The 23,610-nt window shown below is 38.5% G+C and overlaps 1 protein-coding gene across 2 annotated transcripts in view; it reads left to right on the top strand.

Moving 5' to 3' along the window:
• The window catches only part of LOC135468131 (kinesin-like protein KIF21A), a 77,873-nt gene that overhangs the window by 10,994 nt on the left and 43,269 nt on the right, over positions 1-23,610 (top strand). Inside the window, exons 2-15 of one of the 2 annotated variants that reach the window (XM_064746209.1) lie at positions 3,130-3,309; positions 4,088-4,130; positions 13,981-14,163; positions 14,387-14,443; positions 14,596-14,688; positions 14,960-15,085; positions 15,599-15,763; positions 16,015-16,130; positions 16,890-17,085; positions 17,537-17,729; positions 18,183-18,252; positions 18,489-18,731; positions 21,645-21,717; positions 22,419-22,533. In XM_064746209.1, the coding sequence (XP_064602279.1) occupies positions 3,130-3,309; positions 4,088-4,130; positions 13,981-14,163; positions 14,387-14,443; positions 14,596-14,688; positions 14,960-15,085; positions 15,599-15,763; positions 16,015-16,130; positions 16,890-17,085; positions 17,537-17,729; positions 18,183-18,252; positions 18,489-18,731; positions 21,645-21,717; positions 22,419-22,533 (1,853 nt within the window). Of the gene's footprint in view, positions 1-3,129; positions 3,310-4,087; positions 4,131-13,980; positions 14,164-14,386; positions 14,444-14,595; positions 14,689-14,959; positions 15,086-15,598; positions 15,764-16,014; positions 16,131-16,889; positions 17,086-17,536; positions 17,730-18,182; positions 18,253-18,488; positions 18,732-21,644; positions 21,718-22,415; positions 22,534-23,610 lie in introns of both variants that reach the window. The other variant, XM_064746208.1, reaches the window with a different exon arrangement.

The raw sequence follows: 23,610 nt of genomic DNA, 5'->3' as shown, positions 1-23,610 counted from the left end.
GTAAATCTTAGCAACAGCCTGTGACATCCTCCTATCCTGCTGTCACATGGTCACCTACATACTTCACCCAGTAATTCACTGTCTTCATGACTAACAATATGTACGAACAATCAAGTGGGTCACATGAATGTACATACAATGTATATACATGCAGATGTTTGTGTCATGAATTACATGTGTATTTAAATATGAGAATTTCTTCTCATTTGACTAAAAGATGTCGATATTAACCAAGATACAAGTGCAACATATACGCATGTATACACATGGACATGTGAAAATGTTCTTTAAATGTCTTGCTGTCAGAATTACATTTGCAGAAAGTTCAGATGGGCATCAGTCCATACTGACTCTGCATAAACAGTCTGATATCTTCCTCAAGAGAAAAATGCTACAAGTATGTAAGTGGAGAATTTACCTGCAAAAATACTACATGTATGCATTATGTATTTCAAAATCTCTGTAACCATGGAAATCATTCCACTCATTCATTGATGGATAGCCCTTTCTTCCTTTATATGATCATTATCTGTTTTACTATGGCAGCCTTTATGGTGTTGTAGATCTGTCTTTACACATACATATTATTGTTGTGTGTAATGTGACACTTTTCACTGGATCATTACTCATGCATATACATACTTTCATGCATGTAACTCATCTCCATGAGAGGGTGGCAGTATACTGTCAATGTGGAGTTAATCTATAGTCATTCATTCAATCATTCATAACACTTGACTCACCAAAAATGGCTGAAATTTTGCCAGTGTGACTAAATGTCAATCATTTACTCATATCCTATGCAGTACTCATCTTGACAAGTGTGTTTGGTGTTTTCTGCAGTACTCAAGAAAATTATAGTGATACCTGTAGATATACAATGGCGGACAGCGTTATGGTGGGAGGAAGTAATATCCACTGTTAACTTCATCTACACTGTATACATATATATATATGCACTGTAATATATATTCATATTGCATGGTTTCCTACTACATGTACATGTGTAAAATGAACAATAAATCAGGGGCTCAGTGTGTCTGAGCGGAATTAATAAGCTTTTCAGGGCTTGCTATACACACACGTATGGAGACATGTAGGCCTACAGTAGAGATGCTGGCTGACAGTCATTAGCTCAGTGTATTGTAACTGGAGATCTGGTGGCCCTTTGACATGTCTGATTTATACGCAGGTCAGGCTTTTGATGTTTTGTACATGTAATCAGAGTACTGGAGCTGTTTCTATCTGAACCTTGATGTACATGTAAGGCTGTATTTCAGGATAATGTGTCCTCACTATCTGTATTTATAGCTACTTAGCTCTTATTTTGCCGGTACATGTATTTTGGAATGAAACTGCTCTTTTATGCAGCTATGTTATCATGTTTGTTTGTTTCTTCTGCCTGTGCACAGTGCTACAGATAATTTTTTGTCAGAGGGAGTACTTTACTTCCGACTTTCCAAGTACGTAGTACCCCAGGACATATTTTTTTCAAACACTCAACACTTCACTATTTTGGATCACCAGTAATACACCTGGAAAGTCTGAAGGTGATCAAATGAAAAGGGATGAAGAAAATACATGGGCCTACATGTGCATACATGTATACGTAGGGCAACATGTACACAGATTCTTTCCTTTGTAGTTACATGTAGACTACCAAGTATACAAATAAATAAAGGCCTAAATATAAATTGCCCAAAAACATTCTAGAATAAAGTAATTATGTCAGCTCTTTCGCAAGAAGAATGAATTTGAATGAAGTTAATACATTTATTTTGCATCAACCTGTGTGGGGTTTATTTCAATAACTCACTCACTGACAATTGTATTTTGTACTTTTCATTCCTGGTGCTTTGATAGCAGGGGTTGCAGTATTATTGTTTTCTATGGTAACCTGCCTGATGTGATAGGTTAATTTTCTTGTACCTGTCTAAACATTTCTTGACCCCTATAAACTTGTTAACAATTGCCATCTTTGGGTCAAAAGATGATAAAATGGTTGTGGATATAGGCTATTTCCAAATATAGGGCCTAGAAAACAAGAATTTATTATTTTGTGCTTTAATTCCTGGCAGTATATGGTATTTATCTGAAGTGTAATACTATCTGAAGTGAAGTGTTTCTGTGCAGTATATAGTATTTATCTGAAGTGTAATACTATCTGAAGTGAAGTGTTTCTGTGCAGTATATAGTATTTATCTGAAGTGTAATACTATCTGAAGTGTAATACTATCTGAGGTGAAGTGTTTCTGTGCATATGTTGCTAGCTGTTATTGTGATATTTTTGTTAATTCCATAGCAATTACAGCTTCTCTCTTCACAAAATCATAGGTACATGTATAATATTATGTCCCTCGATATGGCCCTCGATGATACTTTAACACTGACATTATTGGGATGATTTTGTGCAACATAGAAACAGAACTTGCAGTATAGTAACCAAAAAGACCATTTTAAACTTTTTGCTACATCTTCATGGTAAACGCTCGAAAATGTCGCAAAGACAAATATCATGGTAGGCATTCTCCATGGCAGTTGGTGGTGGCACAGGAGCTTTTGCTGTAGCCTAGACGATCTGAAAACTAACACATGGTGGAGAACATCAAGCACTTGGTTCATTGTGGAGATTTGCTTTTGATTTTGGCAGGGCTGTCTGATTTAAATCTCCCATGTTCGCTAGCTTTTGAAAACTCAGGCATACACACAAATCTTCGGGTGTATACAGTACGTTCTGTTTTAATTTTAGAAGCGTATCATCTAATTTTTTACATGTATTTGTGCCTGTACACCTCTTACCGTTAGTACTGTGTGTAAATACATTCCAGTATGAGTAAATGTTGAATGAAAGTTAAATATAAATGATGCGCGTGTCTAGTTAGTTACCGAATAATGCTGTGGAGCTGAACAGTAAATTAGCACATCTTCCATGTAATAAATATATGGAAGTTACAAACCAATAAAGGGAAATTTAGATGTGTGAAATTGACTGAAATGAAATTCTTAGAGTACTCGCTTAATAAACTAATAAAGTGTAGCATTTCGCAGAGTATTTTCTCAAAATCGGACTATTTCATGGCAGTTTATTCTCGTGGCCGAGAAATATGACAAGGTGTGTTATTTTTGCAGGGTACGTCCCCAGCTGGCCCGCGAGAAGATCGACATGTGTCAGGTGTGCATCTCTGTGTCGTCTGACCAACCTCAGATCACTGTCGGCAAGGACAAAGCCTTCACCTACGATTATGTCTTTGATATGGACACAAGCCAGGATGCCATCTATAACAACTGTGTCCGTGGGCTCATTGATGGGTAAGTAACAGTCACCACTATATACATGTACATACATAAGTGTGTACATCACTTCAAATGCAGACTCAGTCATCCTTCACTTGGCAGCTAAATTCATCTGCAGGCATGATGAGTAGGGATGTTATGTGAAGGAATTCATCTGAAATAGCGGGTATGATGACTAGTTTCGTTTTGTCCACCCCAGAACTATATGTTTCACTTAATTTTATATACCAGAAAACACTACAATGCATAAAATACGAATCAGGTAAATAAATTACAGATACATTCTTCCAGTCATAACATTTATGCTGTCTTTAAGCTTTTTAAGTCAGCTGAAAATGCACCTAAACTAAAAGGATCAAGGTTGGTAAGGCTCCAGATATTCTATTACACATGTATCTCGGTGGAAGGTGGAAAAAGAAGTGTGCACACTGACACGGTATAAAATCCCTTTACAGATGTAAAATCATGATACACCCTATATATGGCTTTACCATAAAGCCAGGATTACTCTGTGTGAAAACTCCTTTCATCTCCAGTATCAGACATAGGACAAGGCGTCATATTTTGTTAGGAGTTTAATCAGCCATGAAATTTTTACATCCTTACTCGTCTTGTCATTGTGTTTAACCAGAGCTCCTGTTTCATTGGTTGACAGTTCTAAATAGAAAAGCCTAGATACCTTTGTGGAGCTACTGCTGTTAAATTTCCAGCTTTGTATTGGAGCAAAAGATGTAAAAACCCTTTCTATAAATGGATCTCTTGTATAAGCAATGTTCTATCCTGTCCCTTTCAGATGTTTTGAGGGGTACAATGCTACGGTGTTCGCTTATGGACAGGTAAGCAGTCTATGGGAAATAAACAGAATTATTCACTCTTGGTTAGATGTCAAATACACTTCATTACAAATATTTAATGACACTAAAAAATCACACAAATTTTATTTAGCCTCCGTAACATTTCCCGGTTGGAAATGTACATTTAGACACCATTGTCTGGAATCCCATGTGACTTACATCTTTAACGTTTGCTTCATTGCTTTCTTCATGTGCACAGATCATTACACGTGTGTCAGGTTTATGAAACACCCAGAGACTGTCTCAGTCCCAAATTGATTGTTTCTCACTCCCAAATTGACTGTTCTCAGTTTCAAATTGACTGCTCATTTAGCTCGTCAATGTATATGCATGTATCACGCCTCATTGAACTCAGTCCATGTCAAGTATCGTAATTAGCTTGCCTCTGGATTGTTGTGTGCATGTGTGAAAATAAATAAATACTTTAAAAGAAAAGAAAGTTACTTCTGCATATTGCTTCTTTTATGTGGTACATCCCGTTTTGTGTATATCTAGGAAACAGTGACAGATTACCTGATGTATATGTAAATGTATTCATAAACATTAGCTCCGGGATCGGCTGACCATGATCCCAGCTCAGCTTCAACACTAAACATTCTGAATCGTTACTTACACTGACCTGTAACTCAGTTCTTATTTCACCTGCACTGTTCTCTGTGTCAAAGCTGTACAAGTTGAAAATAGGTCTCCTGTGATCTTAAAGTACTTCTGAAACATTATCACCTTATAACATCTTACTGTCGCAATTTAACACAAATGTAACCAACACATCCTCTCCTACAGCAGTTTTGAACCAGGTGTTTCCGTTGCTAGGGTGGTAGGCAAGCAAACACTAGCATAAAAAATATCTGATGAATGACCATTAAATACTGTTCAGGAATATAGTTTGATTTATATTTTTAGAATATTTTTCGAACCTGTATAAATGCATTTGAAACTTGTGGCTTAGGATGCCCTTTTCTGACCGAATTGGGACCAGTGACATGACATCAGCTTTTTGTTACTTGACACACATAGATTGCTATATTTTATCGTTCAGAATCCATATTCATATAGAGCTGTGAATGCATCCACCAAATGAACCTTGAAGCGAAGTGTGCTGCTTGGGACTGAGAAACTCCTGGGTCCCAACAGACTGCCGTAGAATCCTGTCCTTTAAATGCATTTAACTTGATAAGAAAAATTCTAAAAAAATACATCAAACTATTTTCCTGAATAATGTGTAATAATATTTCATCTGTTAAATACTTCATTTTAGTGTTTTCTTTTGCCAAGACTTTGTTATTCGCTAAAAACTACATTATATTAAGTCAGAAGTTTTGTAAAAGAAAAATGTTATTATAGTGCACAGCTATGACGTGATGAGGGCAGCACACTTAAACAAAAAAACATTTCCAGGGTGGTAAATTGAAGAGTATTGGAAGTATGGAAGAATATTTATTTCTGAAAGCTAAGGAGGGAAGATTGAAGTGTATCAAGATCAAGTATAAACATACATGGGTAATTAAAACTGCAGGTATGTTATCAAGTTAAGGACATCAAGGTAATTCTTCAGTGTTAGGAGTTTGGTGTGGATTACACCTCCAGATTATCATCTTTTGGCTTAGAGCCAGTTCGTGGTCTTCTGACTTGACACGTCTGTTTTCTTCGTTGTGGTATTAACATCATACAATTTATCATTAGTTACAATACTTGCTCTGCCAACCTGTTTACACCTCAAAGAACACTTCAATTTCTCATCTGCCCTAGATTTATTGCCCCATTATTCGCAGTTACAATATGGAAATCCCAGTGAAAGCCCGCTTTGAAATATATTTATCAATCAACCTCATACTTCAGCCCAAAAGAAATTGTTTAAATTAAAGAACAGCACATGTGACGTCCATTTTTAAATGGGAGCAAATTTTTTTTGTATGGCAGGATAATATTTTTCTTACTGATGTTAATACTGGTACTAATACCAATGGCTAGCATATACATGGACATACACTATTACATCTTGTCAATCAATCTGTCATTCACTCTTTATGACTGTTATTGTTGTTTTATTTCAGAATTGTTTAAAGACTTGTTATAATTTGCTGTTGAAATGACAACATATGTACCTGTACACCAGGTGTGGTTCCCTCTGAGATTCTCCCAGGTTACAGTGGACCTGTACATTATGTGAGCACTCAGATATACCTGTATACTTGGTGTGGTTGTTTCTGCTGAGATTCTCCTAGGTTACAGTGTACCTGTGAATTATGTGAGCACTCAGATATACCTGTACACTTGGAGTGGTTGTTTCTGTTGAGATTCTCCTAGGTTACAGTGTACCTGTACATTATGTGAACACACAGATATACCTGTATACTTGGTGTGGTTGTTTCTGCTGAGATTCTCCCAGATTACAGTGTACCTGTGCATTATGTGAACACACAGATATACCTGGACACTTAGAGTGGTTGTTTCTGCTGAGATTCTCCTAGGTTACAGTGTACCTGTACATTATGTGAACACACAGATATACCTGTATACTTGGGGTGGTTTCTCCTGAGAGTTTCCTAGGTTACAGTGTACCTGTACATTATGTGAGCACTCAGATATACCTGTACACTTGGTGTGGTTGTTTCTGCCGAGATTCTCCCAGGTTTCAGTGTACCTGTACATTATGTGAACACACAGATATACCTGTACACTTGGTGTGGTTGTTTCTGCTGAGATTCTCCCAGGTTACAGTGTACCTGTGCATTATGTGAACACACAGATATACCTGTACATCAGCTTGTCAGTGGTTGAATTGGGTTAGAGCTTAAATGTCAGGAGGAGGTCGTGTTTCCCACCAGAAGGCTAAGTGATCTTTACTTCTCAAGGCATCTAACTGAATGCTTTGTTTGATGTCTACACTACCTGTAATTAGAGCAGTTCTCAGCTTCCATCATGAAAATTAAAGAATGGGTGCTTATCATTGTCTTAGCTTGAAGGATGTTACATGAATGGAAAAGACCAAAATGCCTACTGAAGTGTGTCTGGCTTGTTTGTAATAAGTACTTGCCACGCTGAACTCTGTCAAGTTGATGTGTTGTCTGGATGTCCCCATTTGTTATTCCTGAATGCGATAACACGCTTTGTAGAGCCTGTTTAACAGTTACAGGCCCATGACGGAATGTCACGCATTCCTCATGCTTTTTTTTTTGTAGAACTCTTGTTTTCTGCAGGAGCCTGGATTGTTCATACATGTGACTTATCTCCCTAACAGTGTGATGGCGTAACAGTCTTCTGTACACTGGCCTTTTCTCATTTGGATTTTCTGTCTGTTCTATGATAGTCTGACTACAGACCTATTGTGATTTGTAATGGTTTGCCATTAAACCTGTAAGGCCAAATTTATAAAGTATGATTTATTAATCGGGCCAACTTTGTTTTAAAAAGCCAGTTAAACTTTCAACTTACAAAATTCTATATACTGTACATGTAACAAGATAGTTGATCCCTTGTATTGATGCCCTGTGGAATTTTCATCCTCATATTACGGTGATGCTGGCACCCTTTGTTGATACAGTAACTACATGTGCATACATCCAGGAGTAAGGAGAAGTTGTGATTGTCCAAACCTGATCTACAACTTTAGCAGGTGGATAGGCTAGAGGCACAGACCTACTGGATTGTCCTAGGGCTCATGGGTTATTGGCCTGTAAACAGAGATGCACTTGAATTCTTGACTATGGAGAAATTTGACCTATGATTAGATTAGGTCTGGTTGTATTTTCTGAGGAGCCCACCAAATGTGTAGGGCATACACTTAACCTGTGTTTGTAAACAGTGTTAAGTCTGGGCTTCTTGCTGTATGGTAAATCTGCCTCTGTATATAATCATTCATGGTAGCCAGTCAAAACATAACATGTTGACAAGATAAGTAAATTATGCATGAAACAAGAACCCTTTCAAATCTTTACATTCTGCCTTCACCAGCAGCACAGTATCAGCGGGATGTCCCGCTAGTCTGCCTTCACCAGCGTCGCAGTATCAGCGGGATGTCCCGCTAGTCTGCCTTCACTAGCGTCGCAGTATCAGTGGGATGTCCGGCTAGCCTGCATTCACCAGCGTCACAGTATCAGCGGGATGTCCTGCTAGTCTGCCTTCACCAGCAGCACAGTATCAGCGGGATGTCCCGCTAGTCTGCCTTCACCAGCGACACAGTATGAGCAGGATGTCCCGCTAGTCTGCATTCACCAGCGACACAGTATCAGCGGGATGTCCCGCTAGTCTGCCTACACTAGCGTCACAGTATCAGTGGGATGTCCGGCTAGCCTGCATTCACCAGCGTCACAGTATCAGCGGGATGTCCTGCTAGTCTGCCTTCACCAGCAGCACAGTATCAGCGGGATGTCCCGCTAGTCTGCCTTCACCAGCGACACAGTATGAGCAGGATGTCCCGCTAGTCTGCATTCACCAGCGACACAGTATCAGCGGGATGTCCCGCTAGTCTGCCTACACCAGCAGTACAGTATCAGCAGAATATCACAATACCAAACATTTTACTGTTATCAGAGCAGTATTTCTACACTGCCAGCATCCATTGGATGATGAGGGAACTGTAGCTTACACAAAGTTACCTTATACCCATTGGCGTCATAAATTCGAAAATGAGAAAAGCAAGCTTTTAAATCAATGTGATACAGTTTCTGCAAAGAACAGTCAGACAATGCTATGAATAACTTGTCTACTGAAGTATCAGGCTGTCATAGGCCATGTACTACTAGAGTAGTACACGGAGTGGGTGGAAGTGTGCAGGCCCAATCTGTTGGTCATGGATTATGCACAGGGAGAGGATCCATTCAAGGCTAATACTTGTACCTGCTGTGATGTACATGTACTCTTTGTAATATACTACCCATACGTTCAACCTGTGGAAACATGAAGGGGGATTTCATAAGAGAAATACACAACTAATGTATTGAAATGTGAAATTTACACCTGTATTAAGCCATAAGCAAACAAGTGCTGAAGAAAACATTCTACAGCTTTAAGGCTTCTGGTCAGGGTTAGAATTTAAGCAGAAAGTCTAACTGGCCAGCAGGACCAGTATTCTCAGAGTTCTACTGGTCCTTACAAAATGAAAAGACCACGCTTGATACCGCCATAACAAGCACTTGAATAAAACGGCTAATTTCTTTGGAAACGAATCATTGAGTGTTACAAGTGTGGGTCTTGTGTGAAACAAAGCAATTCCTGATTTTGCTAATTGTGTTGTTCTGATGGGATACAGCAAAGTCAACTTTAAGATTGGAACAGCCAATGATGAACGAAGATTGTTTGTCATTTTCGGTGAGCGCAAATTTCTTACACCACGTACAATCGTACTGCAGATTACTGCATTATGGTGAAGCCATGGCCTCTCATGAGTCCACAACATTTGAAAGGTTCACTGTTGGCACTCTCTGTCATACTGAAGGTCTCTTTCTAACCTTTGATTGTCAGTTAATGTAGCTTTCTTTTCAGGGGGCTTAGCTTAGCTTTGATTTATTGCCGCATTTAGAGACATACAAATCAGTAATATGTACTGGGCGTGTGTACATGAAACGATATACATATGATGAGAGAGGCTGTTTGTTTATTGACTGTACTTGCCTTCCAGTCACATCACCTTTCCGACGTTTCCGACTTCCATTTCATAATGATGTCGACTGGAACTCTTCGTACACCGCTTGGGTGTTTCTGTGTACCAAACTGCGACCAGAGTGGAACGGAGCCCCGCCATCATGTGAAGAGGGCGACTGCTGTTTTTCAGCAAGCCTCACTCCATGTATAAGTGACATTTATGCCGCCGATGTACGAAAAAAAAAAGTTCCTGTCCCATTTTCTAAATAAGACAAAGACTTATCATTGATAGTGTTTGTATTTTCTACTGCTTTGCTAACTCAACTGGTCTGACAAAAAATCCACTGGCCTGGGACCACCGGACCAGCGCTAATTTCAAGCCCTGCTGTTTACCCTCTGGAATAATTGTACATAGTACACATTTTATAGGCCAAGTCCTTCACTGTGACATTTATCCTGTTTATTTGGTGGCTAGAGAGGTTAACACCTGTAGACGGGCCTGCCTTTGATCTCTTTGCACACTAGGGAAGGTAGACTTTTACTTACATGGTTTAGAACTCTAGCATGACCCTCCTGCTGTAAAGTCTCTAAGAACAATACAAATATTGATATTCTTACATGCACATGTATATCCTACATTTTTCATGGCTTTCCTTTGTGTGATGACATGTTGAGCATATTCACTGATTATAAACTGACTTATTTCGTAAAGGGAATACAGTGCTGATTGCATCTCCTCAAAGAAAATGTGTTAAAACCTAAATTTTAAAATTAGTTCTGTGGAACAAGGAAATTTAGGTACATGTACTAGTATTACTTGTAGCTGTTCAACCGAAATGACTTACAGAAATAAGCTGAAAATCTGAGATTGAGTGAAACAAGTACATGTATTCTGGCTTAAACGATTCTTATGAAGTGTGATTTTATCCGGCCACAGCTTTGCTTTTTGTGTGAATACAAGGTAGCAGGTAAACCTAACACCTGTTGATTGCTGATTCAATTAAAGACAAGATGATTGCCGGTCATTAGAAGCTCAGTTATTAGCCTGATTTGTGGTTGTGGCATATTCAGCTATGGTTCAGTAGTTCCCCTTTATACTTCACTAACAATTCTAAACCTACATGAAGACTATTATTTCTGACATACTAAGCTGTCAAATAGGTCACCTAGTTTCCACATGTCCTATCGGATCTAATATTATGTACAACCTCTGGTCCGTGTTTGTACTATGATGTAGTAGTCACACATGGTTGGATAGGCTAAAACCCCCACAGTGGTCCACAAGTACCTGTACTACATCGGTACATGTGTACCATATCACCTATCATTTCTTCTAACCGTGATTCCCCCTGGACTCTGCCATGTTTCCACCCACCATAATGCTGGCGGCTGTCGTATAAGTGAAATATTCTTGAGTACAGCGTAAAACACCAGTCAAATAAATAAATAAATACATACATATATGTATTCCTTCACCTGTGCAGTGCTACATCTATATCTTTACTCTGCATTGAAATTAAGTTACAAGTTTTCTTTTCTTATGATATTATCAGTTCTCTTTCAGGCACTTGTCCAGCTGATACACAGTTAGTTCATCCATAGTCTCTGGCCGAACTAAATGTTTAAGACTCACCTCTGTAGCTTGTATTCGGAGAAATATTTTCTTGTACATGTGCAAATAAGTATTAAAATTTAGAGAACATTATTTTCTTCTCAGCAGACAGTAACAGGTTATCCCACAGAGCTGATTTACACCCCTTTCCTGTGTTACTTGAGCAGGTTAATTAATATATGCAAGATTGATGTACAAATATTTCATGAATACAAATCAGTTAAATGATTCAGTGACAGGACTGTGCTTTTACTACAAGGTTCTTGGTCATACTATAAACCAGAACAGGATGGGCAGTGACATTCCATGTCTAATGGGAATGGGTGGGAGGCCTGGTTTATTAATTTGATCAGTGTAAAAAAAAACAACAACAACAACAACAAAAAAAACATTGTATCTGCGTATATAGTTTTGTAGCTAATGTAATAATATTTGTTTTTTGGACATAACAATTCGCGTTAATTTAAAGTCGGCATGAAAGAAAAATGGCTTAACCCAGTGTGGATGCTTGTACTAATACAAACATTATATGTTATTCTTGTATGTACAGACTAGTGTGGTTTGTTCAGATGTACAGTATACAACCTAATATACATGTAACTACATAAGAGACTTGTGGGTGTACTTTGAAATGGGTCATCTTGATTTGTTTGACTTGTATACCTGTCATAGTGGGTTGCTCTGTGTTTATTCTGCATTCATGTTAGTTTCTCTGTGACTTGTATTCAAGTTTTTTATTGCGTGTGTTGTTCTTGACTGATCATTTCACTTCATATTGAGCAGGTGGTGTTTCATTTATTGATATACATGTACTGTTAGTGAAAATGTCACGTATACATGTAGAGTTTAGAAGTAACGTAATGTGAGTCCTAATGCCTCCTGGCTGTGACCTCAGCCTGGAGCTATTTTGGGGTGATGAACCCTCTGTAATTACTGCTCATTAGGAGCACACCTGACATGGCCAGTGAGAAGCCTGAAGGATAGTACTGTGTTATCACTACTTCACCTGTCTTGTAGAGCCATGACAACACGCTGATTTATGGCTACAATCATGACTGTAAAGATGACACCAATTAGTAGCTAGGTTTGTAAGCTATCCTCTACAATAGCGGTGTTATATGTTCGAGGTCAGTGGTGGAAGGTGTGGGTATGATGGGTCCTCAGGGCAAGTTTCCTCAGGCGGTAGATGACCATACCTCCGTATAGTTTGGCATTGTAAATGTCCATGCAACAGTGTGTAAAGAAAAAATTGACATCTACCCATGAAAAGAAAATGAAGTGTCAAGTACATATCCAGATACATGTGTTCATACATCCATGTGTGTGGGTGGGTAGAAGATGTCTCAATTTTAAACAGTGTGGGGAAAATGTTACAATGTTATAAAATTGAAAAAACATTCTGTTAGTGTATGTTGCTTAACATACCCCTGTCATCTTACTTTTGTGCAATAAGTATTTGTGAGTGTTTTATGAATAACAAGTCCACGCCAGTAGTATGTGTACACCTCACCAAATCCGTAGTCAAGCATACCATGCTCATACATTTGTACTGTATACTTAGTGTAAAGCAGCTTTTTTTGTTATATCACATGTGCGTCATCAAGGTGTATATTTTTGCATATGAACAAAGACACGGTGAGCATATCATCATGTTATGATACATGGTGTTTGCATATACATGTATCATGGTGTATGTTCCAGGGATGCATAGTGTGTAACACATTCTCTATCCGTCCAATTACCTGAAATCTTTTCGAATACCATCTGTGAAAAAAATAGGTTGATGGATTGAAAATAGACTTTGTGATTGTGCTCATCGCCATGTAGAATGCCTAGAACAATTTTACATCCATGACAGTGCAAATCGTACAGTCACCTGATTTTCAAGTTTATACTGACAGCTAGCCTGCATTTTGTATGGGGAATAATTGACACAAAATTATAAAAAAATATATCTGTACTTTAGAAGCTGTGGAATGTGTGATGATATGCGGGTGTGTTTATAGGAGGAAAAACACTTAACAACCAGCAGAGGCCAAAAATCATTACACATAATTTATGTACATGTATGTGTGTCCTGACAGCATTGTGTGGATCTAAAATTATAGTAGAAATAAATTACATAATAGGTACCATAATACAAGACTGCAATATGACATGAAACGCAGGTCATACAGAAGTACATTCAGGTATTTTCGTTTTGTTAATATTAAAGGCCAATTTTTTCTTTGACAAAAGAGTATAAAATTAAGAACGAAAATCGTCTTATTTGTGGAATATGTAGATTGTGTTGGCAATTTTTCCTGTTGAACAGATTAAGCCTTGAAAAAATAGAGAAAATCATAAAAACATCAAGGATGGGCAAAAGAAATGGTGGTTTTTCAATTTATAAAATAAAAAATTGGTAATGCCTAAGCCATGTCTGTACAATGTTGAGTTTTGATACATGCTTGGGTGCAATGTGCAACTGGTGATCCCAGTATTTTCCATCCAGCATAGATTTTTGCCAGTTTAACATGACTTCGTAACGATCAACATTTAGCAAGTAGAGGTATTACATTTTATCTGAATTCTCTATAGATCTACTGCAGGTCTGGGTTATGCTTCTATGCTCCTCCTAGATTTGTGTTGTTACAGACTGGCTCTGGGAAGACTTATTCCATGGGGACAGGATTTGAGGTGGATAGCTCTCCGCAGCAGGTGGGGATCATCCCCAGAGCCGTGGACCACCTGTTCACTGGCATTGAGGAGAGGACACAGACGGCGAGGGAAAACTGTGAACCACTGCCAGACTTCAAAGTCAATGCACAATTTATGGAGGTAAGTAAGAGGTTTGTCTCACAAGCCTCTAGATTGAAGTTTGTGCTGTTTGCAACAAGTATTATGCGAAATACACTTTATTTACGCCTGATGAATTTCGTCTTGAAAGCTTCTTGTGAAAATGATGTACAAGTATTAATTAATCTTCATGTCTTCCATCTTGTAGTTTTTTTTGTCTGTAATTACATGAATCTTGTCTTAGTGGGTTTTTTGGTTTTTTCAGTTATATAATGAAGAAATCCTTGATTTACTGGATACGACAAGGGATCCAGAAGCCAGAGTGAGTAAGATGTTGGAATGTCAGCAATAATTCTCCTCCAATATTCAAATTAACAAGAAAATATGAAACCCTGAACCTGAAACATGGCTGTAGGTTGTCAACTTATCATTTGTTAAATTCTCTCTAAACAGTTTTTTTTGTAACTTTGACAGACACGGAAGTCCAACATAAAAATCCATGAAGATGCAGAGGGAGGAATATATGTTGTTGGCGTGACAACTCGACCTGTGTCGTCATTAACAGATGTAAGTCTGAGAATAAGTGAGACTGCGACAAAAAAGCTCAGATTGAGAACCTAGGCAAACATTGCTTTGATAACTACATGTATGTCTTATTGGACGTTAATGGATAAAAGTCATTTGACATTTTTCTGTGCAATGTTGTATTAGTGAAGTGGTACCTTGATGTAATGGTGGCTGATGTTAGTTTGAGCAAATATTGTTTGATAAGGATTTTTACTGTATCCTTTGGTTAGAAGGTGTTGTTGTGATAGTGCCCTTATGTTTTTCTTCTCAGACGATAGAGTGTTTAAAACAAGGTGCCTTAAGTCGAGCCACGGCCAGCACAAACATGAATACGCAGTCCTCTCGCTCACATGCCATCTTTACACTGCATATACGGCAACAGAGGATGGTTAAAAATGTAAGTCACTTGTGAAAATGTAAGAAAACAGGGATATAATTTTACTATTACAGGAACACTGTCCCATTAACAGTTCGGTTAAATTAATTGGAAAATCTTTGAATCCAGATGACTTTTTTCTGATATTTGTTGAAATATACCTGTGTTCATACAGTTTAGCTGGTTCACTTTTTCCAACACAGGCAGATATTTTTAGCCATTCGGGAAGAGGGTCTTAGTATCTGTCAGTGTCCCAGTGCTGACAAAATCAACATGAGAGAAGCAGCTAAAGTTCAAATGAAAACCTTTTTGACAAAGTATGGTTAAATCTATGATCATTTGTGTGCATTTTCCCCATTGAATTTATCTTATATCTGTGGATTTGTAGATATTTCTCAAGTAGATGAAACTTGTTGCACCAAGTTTGATTAGTTCCATTGAATTACAACTTTACTATACATACTGTTAACCTGATTCAGTTGAAATTTTTAAAACAAGTTGAACAATGGTGGTATATCCTTATTCTGTTCTCAGATTGAAGAGGAGAAAGACGAGGACTCCACCCAGCCTGCTGCTGTGGAGTTTGAGACGCTGACAGCCAAATTTCACTTTGTAGATTTAGCCGGATCAGAGAGGTTAAAACGGACGGGAGCCACAGGGGATCGGGCCAAGGAGGGCATTTCTATCAACTGTGGACTGGTAGCCTTGATTTAACCATCCGTTTGGCACTGGCTCTGTCTTTTCATATGTGTCCTGTGTTTATACAGTTACAATATAACTGATTTCCACAGGAATTAACCAGAAATTCCTTAAAATTCATAATTCTAAATATAGTATGTTCATGTAATAGTTTGTCATTGTCACAGCAAGACAAGCTTGCTCAGGGCAGACCTTGTAAGTTTGATTCTCTGTGACATTGATTTGTAATCATGTGTTATCTTGTGTTGCAGCTTGCTCTAGGTAATGTGATATCAGCACTAGGAGATGTGACAAAGAAAGCCACCCATGTGCCTTACAGAGACTCCAAAATTACACGGCTTTTACAGGATTCATTAGGGGGAAACAGGTAAATCATGCTGTGTGTTTGTCTGAGCTGTGCAGTCAGGCTCATTGTCTGTTTACGGCTGTCACTTTGATATTTTAGCCTCTTCCCTTTATTGTATTTATCCTGTCCCAAAGCTGTAGAAGATTTTTACTTCTACACATGAATCTCCAGTGACAGAGACAGAACTGTGTTAACCCCCCAAAATAGGCTTATTGAGCTGTGAGTGTCCACACATCATTTAGAATGTGATGCACTTCTCCTTAGTGGGAAACAGTGTTAACAGTACAAAGCAGAGGGAGATAACTACCTTTAATAATGAAAATAACAGATTAGATCAGTAAAGAACACATCATCCCAAAGACCCTTTCATGCTGATTCCAAATATGGTTTTCATTATTTTATTTTAAAACATTTTTGTTCACTGAAAGAAAAATATGAATTGAGAGTGAGGTCACACTGAGGATTTTTTGGATCATGCTGAACAAAGCAACACAGTGTTGTCACAAATTCTTTCGTTCTGCAATAGCTGTATTTCCACATTAAATACACATACAGATGCTACTGGTATATTCATCTTGATTGTAGAAATACAGCACTTAGAGCCTGTGTAGCAGCCACATTTGAAAGCAGCAAGAAATGAACTTTTTGATGCTGTTTACTTCATCGAAAAGTAGTCTGTTCTTTTAAAGCATTCTCTCTTAAATGTTTAGTTTCATTTTCTTCACAATGGACATTTCATGACTTTTCCTGTCAACAATGCTCAATGTTTTTTTTTTTCAGTCGGACGTTGATGATCGCCTGTGTGTCCCCTTCAGATAGAGACTTTGTTGAGACTTTAAACACCCTGAAATATGCCAATCGAGCAAGAAATATCAAGAACAAAGTGGTGTCCAACCAGGACAAGACGAGTAAGCAGCTGGCTGCTCTGCGCGCTGAGATAGCCATGTTACAGCAGGAACTGTGTGATTACAAACAGGTGAGATGTGCATCTCTAAATGCTTCTTTAAAGGGATAAAGTGTTGTTTCTGATTGGCTGTCGGGAGAAATAGGCAATTACAGACTGTGCATAGATAAGCAGAATTTTACCTTTGGTAGATGTAAGTTGGACAAAGTTGAACAAAGTTGGATGATTTAGCCCAGGAAATCCAGTCTCCACTGTCAATCAGCCAGCGTTGATACTGTATCCCTGTTAAGTTACAGGGAACTGTTATCTCTTCATGAAGCAAGACCCAAAGAAAAAATGAACTTTCCTTTGACATGAGAAGTTTTCTTTTCAATCTGTGACTAAGCAGTTATTGAAATCTTCCAGTTTATCCGTGAAAACATATCTCCATTTATGTACACTAGATTGGTTATTATGTTTGCTGCCCAGTTCCTGAAGAACAGTTTGAGTATCTCTTATGGTTACCATGGATGATAATTTTCAGGGTAAACGAGTGATAGATGCAGACGGTGTGGAGAGTGTAAATGACATGTTCCATGAGAACACAATGTTACAAACAGAAAACAATAAGCTGAGGTCTCGTATCAAAGCCCTGTATGAGACTGTGGAGACGGTGAAGGCTAGAAACTCTCAGCTGTTGCTTCAGGTGGAGGCGTACAAGTTGACAGGTGGCACAGGTAAGCAGATGTTATCTGCTCAAAGTTTCAGTCTGATAAACTGAAACAGGTCTGATGTATCCAGGTGTGGTGATTTATCTGTTGTTCAAGAGTATGTGTGGTTAGCAGAAGTTTGATTTTCCTGTTTAGGGGGAGAGATAAATGTCTTTATACAGACAGCTCGCATTGAGGATGTTGTATGTTTTACTTGTCAGATGTAAAAGCTGGCATCTTCAAACAAGAACAAGCAAGCCTCTAACTAGAGTTAGCCACAAATGTTGTGGTTTCATATTTTCTTCTTTTCGTGCTATTTTCTAGACGTATATTCTGTATATTCTGATGATAATATAATATTAACTGTCTGAAGACAGTAAGATATATTAACAGTATGGGATCATGTTCAAGCAAAACAACATTTATTTCAATAGGATTTTTCACATTTTGTAATGAAGTGGCCTGCTGTTTCATTTTCAGCCTTGGAGATAGGAAATGAAGAAGTGAGTAAGGTACTGGAGGAATATATCAAACAGACAGAAGATCTCAGGTAACTTCTTTAATTGTTATCCAAACATAAGCATTGGGATTTCTGTCATTATTGAATAACCTGCCTCAGAATAACAATTTGGTTTATAATAATGAAGATGTGTTTAGGATGAATGATCTATGATATGTGAAAATAAATTTGATGGAATTCAAGATATTGCCAGTAGATGTGTAAACACATTTGGCCTGGCTGTGGAGCAGGTTTAGAGATTATGTTTCTGTGCTCTGTATTCACAGGACCAAACTGGCAGAGTCCGAGGCGCAGTGTGAAGTGTTACAGAAGGCTTCAGTGCGTTCACCATCCCGTTTAGCACTCAGCCCCATGTCCCGCTCCTTCAGTGCTGTCCCCATCTCGGGCGGCATGGACACCCCACTCTCACCTGACCATAACGTCGCGCATCTGCTAGAGGAGGCCAAGAAAGATATCAAAAAATTAAAGAAGGCCAAAAAGAACCAGAGTTCCAAGCAAAGCAATGCTGGGTAAGATTCAAAGCAATGCTGGGTAAGATTCAAAGCAATGCTGGGTAAGATTTAATGGTTCTCATGTTTAAGGGAAGAGCTCATAAGTGGGAACGGTTGATTGGACAAGGTGCCATGTCGATGTAGGATTCATGCTGTTCAGACATGTGGCTTGATAGATGACAAGTCAGTCTCAAAGGAAGCAATCACGTATCAGGTAAATCTCGAGCTACAACGGAGATTGGAGTCCACCGCATTTTACAAGTCCGACCAAGCAAGCAAAAAAAAATATTTTGGTGAAAAGAAAGCATTTGCGGACAGAAACATCCAGACTGCAAGCTTGGTTTAAAATGTTTGTGATTTGTCATACCTGAACATAGTATTGGCAGGTGTGGAAATGGATGCATATGTAGAAATACACCCATCACAAGCTTTACATACATGCACTAGTACATTGCAGCAATTTTGAAACAATGTATTGTTGTAAGTAAGACGCTACCATTTCCTGAGAGCTTGTGGTCATGTGTCTGTAACTGACACTTAAAGAATTCAACACTGACCAATTATGCTATTTATTTTCAGTTATCTGCCACTTGGAACAATGACAACTGTATGGTTTTGGCGTGAATAATGGTTGATTAGCAGCTCAGTCCGAATATATTAGGAATTGTTTCGCACGTTCACCTGTACTAAAGGGATTCATTTGAGGGGCCAATGTCGGCTATACTGCAATGCTGTCAGGCATTCAGATATAATACATGTAGATATGAAAAGAGGGAGGGGGAGGAAATAGCTGCAAATTTAGACAAATGTTTGAAATGTTTTTAATATTGGGATACATGTAGGGAAGAAAATTTGTTTATGGCTGATAATGCACTTGTAAACCATGCTGGCTCACGGTACATATGTGGTGATTGAACACAGTACCTTCACTTTTTCAAGAATTCAAACTGTACACCCAGCTGGTCGACCATACACTGAATGAAATCCTTGTACAGACCTTTGTTTGTTCATTTCATGTGACAGAAACAGGGTGCACATGTAGGCCTATACACTTGTGTATGTATGGAAAGAATCACCTTTTTGAGCCTCATTGTTAGCTGCTGAAGGCGACCAGACCGGGCTGATTAGGGACAGAATGTCTGGCTTGCCCTGAATGGGGCGGGAATTATTCTATGATGTGACTTGTGGTCTTGTTTTTATTGCGAGATCTACCACCAAAACTAGTCCTACAGGCCAACTTCAATGAATTCACATACACCTCCGCAGTGAATTACTTACAACTTTCAGCAGCAGACAGAATTAGTTTATACATGCACAAACTTATAACAGTTATATAGGGGGCCTCCGTGGCTGAGTTGGTTAGCGCACTAGCACATCGTAATGACCCAGGAGTCTCTCACCAATGCGGTCGCTGTGAGTTCAAGTCCAACTCATGCTGGCTTCCTCTCCGGCCGTAAGTGGGAAGGTCTGTTAGCAACCTGCGGGTGGTCATGTGTTTCCCCCGGGCTGTACCCGGTTTCCTCCCACCATAATGCTGGGCGCTGTCGTATAACTGAAATATTCTTGAGTATGGCGTAAAACACCAATCAAATAAATAAATAAATATAACAATTATATTTATTTCCTTTCGTCTTGTGCATTTCAGTGAATTAAACCACCATAAATAAGGTTAAATTGGGTGTAGTTAAGTGATTTCATAACCAGTGAAGGTATCATGAAATACATCTGTGGTGGGATTGGCTTGACAGTTGAAGTGATTGACCAAGGTCCCTTGGTTGTGATTTGCATAGAGTGGCAACTCCGCATTTCTTTGTATTTGAATTCTTGGTCGCTTATGTAGATCGATACCTCAGTCTCCACAGAATGAATGCTGTTATTAGATTATTAGAGCTTACACTTGTAGGTTGTGATAATGTCTGAGTGTTCTATTATACAAATTAATGGTGTGAAAATGGATTTTATTCCTATGTACCCAGCATAAGTGAGTCTGGCAGGTTTGATGCAGAAAGCCATATCCTGGTCAGAGCCTACATGTTTTGGAGTCTTTTATTAATTCTACTGGGCCTTTAATAAGAATTTCAAAATGATAAATAAACAGGATCATACACTCACGGTTTTATTTTGCGGAAAGTGGTGAATATATATGCACATGTAAGCCTGTAGCATACAGACCGAACAAAGAACATCAACATTGTTTCAAATACAAATTTACCAGTTTTTTCAAGCATGGTTTGCTTCTTCAAGAGGCCGATGTCATGCTGACAACTGTATTTTTGTAGTTGTGTTGACAAGCTGGTATATGTTCACCAATTACGATGTACCATCTGCTTGAGCGATATTAAACTTGCTTCAGGAAGCTGTAAAATGTCATCCATGTGATCAAAGTGGGGTTTTGGGGGGGTATTTTTTTTTTCTTTAAATCAGCGACCGTAAGACTTTGTACACGTTAGATCAGTAAATGGAGATTATAGAGTAAAGTGTTAAGACTGTAACAAAGGCTGTTGTCCTCATGGCTGAGTGAAGATTCCAGCTGTTGGACAGCCAGTCTTCATACTTCATCAAAGGGGCGGTAAAGCCCTTATTGTTCTTCTTACATAATATATGGCCTTGACCCAAATAAATTTGGTTTCATATTATATAACAGGACAGTATGGATCATACCATTTCTTCAAAAGTTTTCAACATGTTTTCAAAAATATCAGACACCTATTTTCAGGCTTATACTGTGTTAGTCCACTATCCACAGCAATGACTTACTCTCTGTATGATGCTGGATCACGGAATGGCTATGTGAATGAATGGATGAAACCTTAATTTAAATTGCTGTGTTTATTACAGTGCTGTGTTTATTACAGTTCTGTGTTTATGGCAATGCTGCGTTTATTACAATACTGTGCTTATTACAATAGTGTGTTTATTTGACATTCTCAGAAGTGACAAGGAGAACTTTAGCGATGAAGATCCTGATGATCAGCTGAATGATGCTGTGGAGAACCAAGGGGAGGTAATTCATCACTCATGTAGAAAGATAAATATAAATGTTATTTTCAATGGGCATCAGATCAGCTATAAATTAGAATTTGTTAGTTATCTTCATGCATTTACATAGGGCATGTTTTTTTCTCATAAATAGGTTTTGTATAGGTGAAATACCTTATGTAATGAAACTCAATCAGATAAATGAAAAATTGAATTCGAGCATTCACAATGGAGAATTCGTATAACTTCCTCTCACCTATAACAAGACGGCCCAAAGCTATAAACTCATACATTCTTTCCTTTATTACGTTATCACAGTTATCAGTGTATGCGTGCTCATCAAACCTGTATGAAACACATGTGCACGGCAACATCAAAAAAGCAAACAATGCCTTCTACTGTCATTTGGACCTTCTGTGTAGCTCGCCCTTGAATCTCCCATTGCGACATGGAAAGGTCTAGGACTATAAATTGATGCTTTCCTTATTAAGTCATCCTCCTGGTTGTGAACAGTTTTAAGTTTATTGATGAATGCTGAGATGCTCTAGACTTTATACAGTTGTTTTTCCAGTCCTAAAGGTTTGAAGGGAAATTGATTAATGGCTGCTGTCAAGTAAAATAATTTGACCCACTGCAACTGCTGGTCCAAATACTACATAAGCCAGTAAGAATACTTGATATTGTGGAGAATTTACCTGTGGTGTAAGAGTGGGTTTTGTGCAGCAGGTGGTGAATGGACTGAATGGGGATGGGCTGGAGGAATCCGACATTGATGAGGATGACGACGATGATGAGGATGTAGATGAGGACAGCAGTTCAGAGGAGGAAGATGAGGATCAAGGTATACATACATATAAGGAACTGTCCTCTTGGATACAGACCTGTATCGCTGATCACACACGCACATTCCATATCAGCTATGTTAAACTCTGAACAATGGGTGCCAATATTTGTATTTGATATTTCCAGGATCCGACATTGTGTAGCATTATGACATCAACAGTGTCAAGTTTGTTGCATCACAATTCATATGTAGTGACTTTACACACTTTGTGGCCATCACCTTGCGCCAACATTAAGTTCAAACTGCAGGTGTGTGTATCATTTGCATACATTATGTCAGGTCTGGACGAAGTGTGGAAAACGCCTGTTGTAGTACAGTAAAGCTCGGCTAATGTAGTACCTGGACATACAAACTTTTATACTTAGCTTAACATCAAGACAATCAAGCAGTGAGTGACTTTGTACAGACATTTATCCTTACAGTTATATATGTTAATCTCTAAGCTTTGTATGTATGGATCATCTGTTGCAAAAATATCCACATCATGGATTCAAGGTTTGTAAGAGTAATGACTTTCATTTTGGTGAATATTTTTAGTATATACTCTAATGGAAAGTCTGATATGCTTGCATCATTTGGGCTGGTTGCTTAGTAAACTACACTACAGCGCAGGCTAAAAGTCAGTTGTTTACCACCCATATCGCGCTCCGAGTTACTGAAAAATGCAACAAAGCTGCGCGACAAACTCTCTACTGGGCTGTGTCAAAGATCTGCTGAGGCGCCCAGGATTGTCGTCGGAAGGTGTGATCATAGTTCCATCAACAGACATAGGCCTATACTAGTTTGCAAGCGAAGGTGAAATCCTTGTGTTTCAGCTATTTGAAAATATGCTAGCTGTGAAAAGCGGAAAATTTATCTTGCAATGTATAACTTACATCTGCACAACAAAATCAGTTCATCAACTTGATTAAGGGAGTAAATATGCGATCAAAGTCTGCGATTGGCGTCAACGGTCGGCACACTAATTTTGATATACACTTATATTATGTCATATGGAACCCTGTGACAGATATTTTATAGTGAACTAGCCAAATTTTCGCATAAATTTCACAAACCAACGCAACTTTCTTGTGA

Source organism: Liolophura sinensis, chromosome 6 (assembly GCF_032854445.1).
Source record: "Liolophura sinensis isolate JHLJ2023 chromosome 6, CUHK_Ljap_v2, whole genome shotgun sequence".
NCBI classification, from domain to species: Eukaryota; Metazoa; Mollusca; class Polyplacophora; order Chitonida; family Chitonidae; genus Liolophura; species Liolophura sinensis.
Note: the sequence above shows the minus strand (reverse complement) of the source record. Positions and strands in the feature narration are given on the sequence as shown.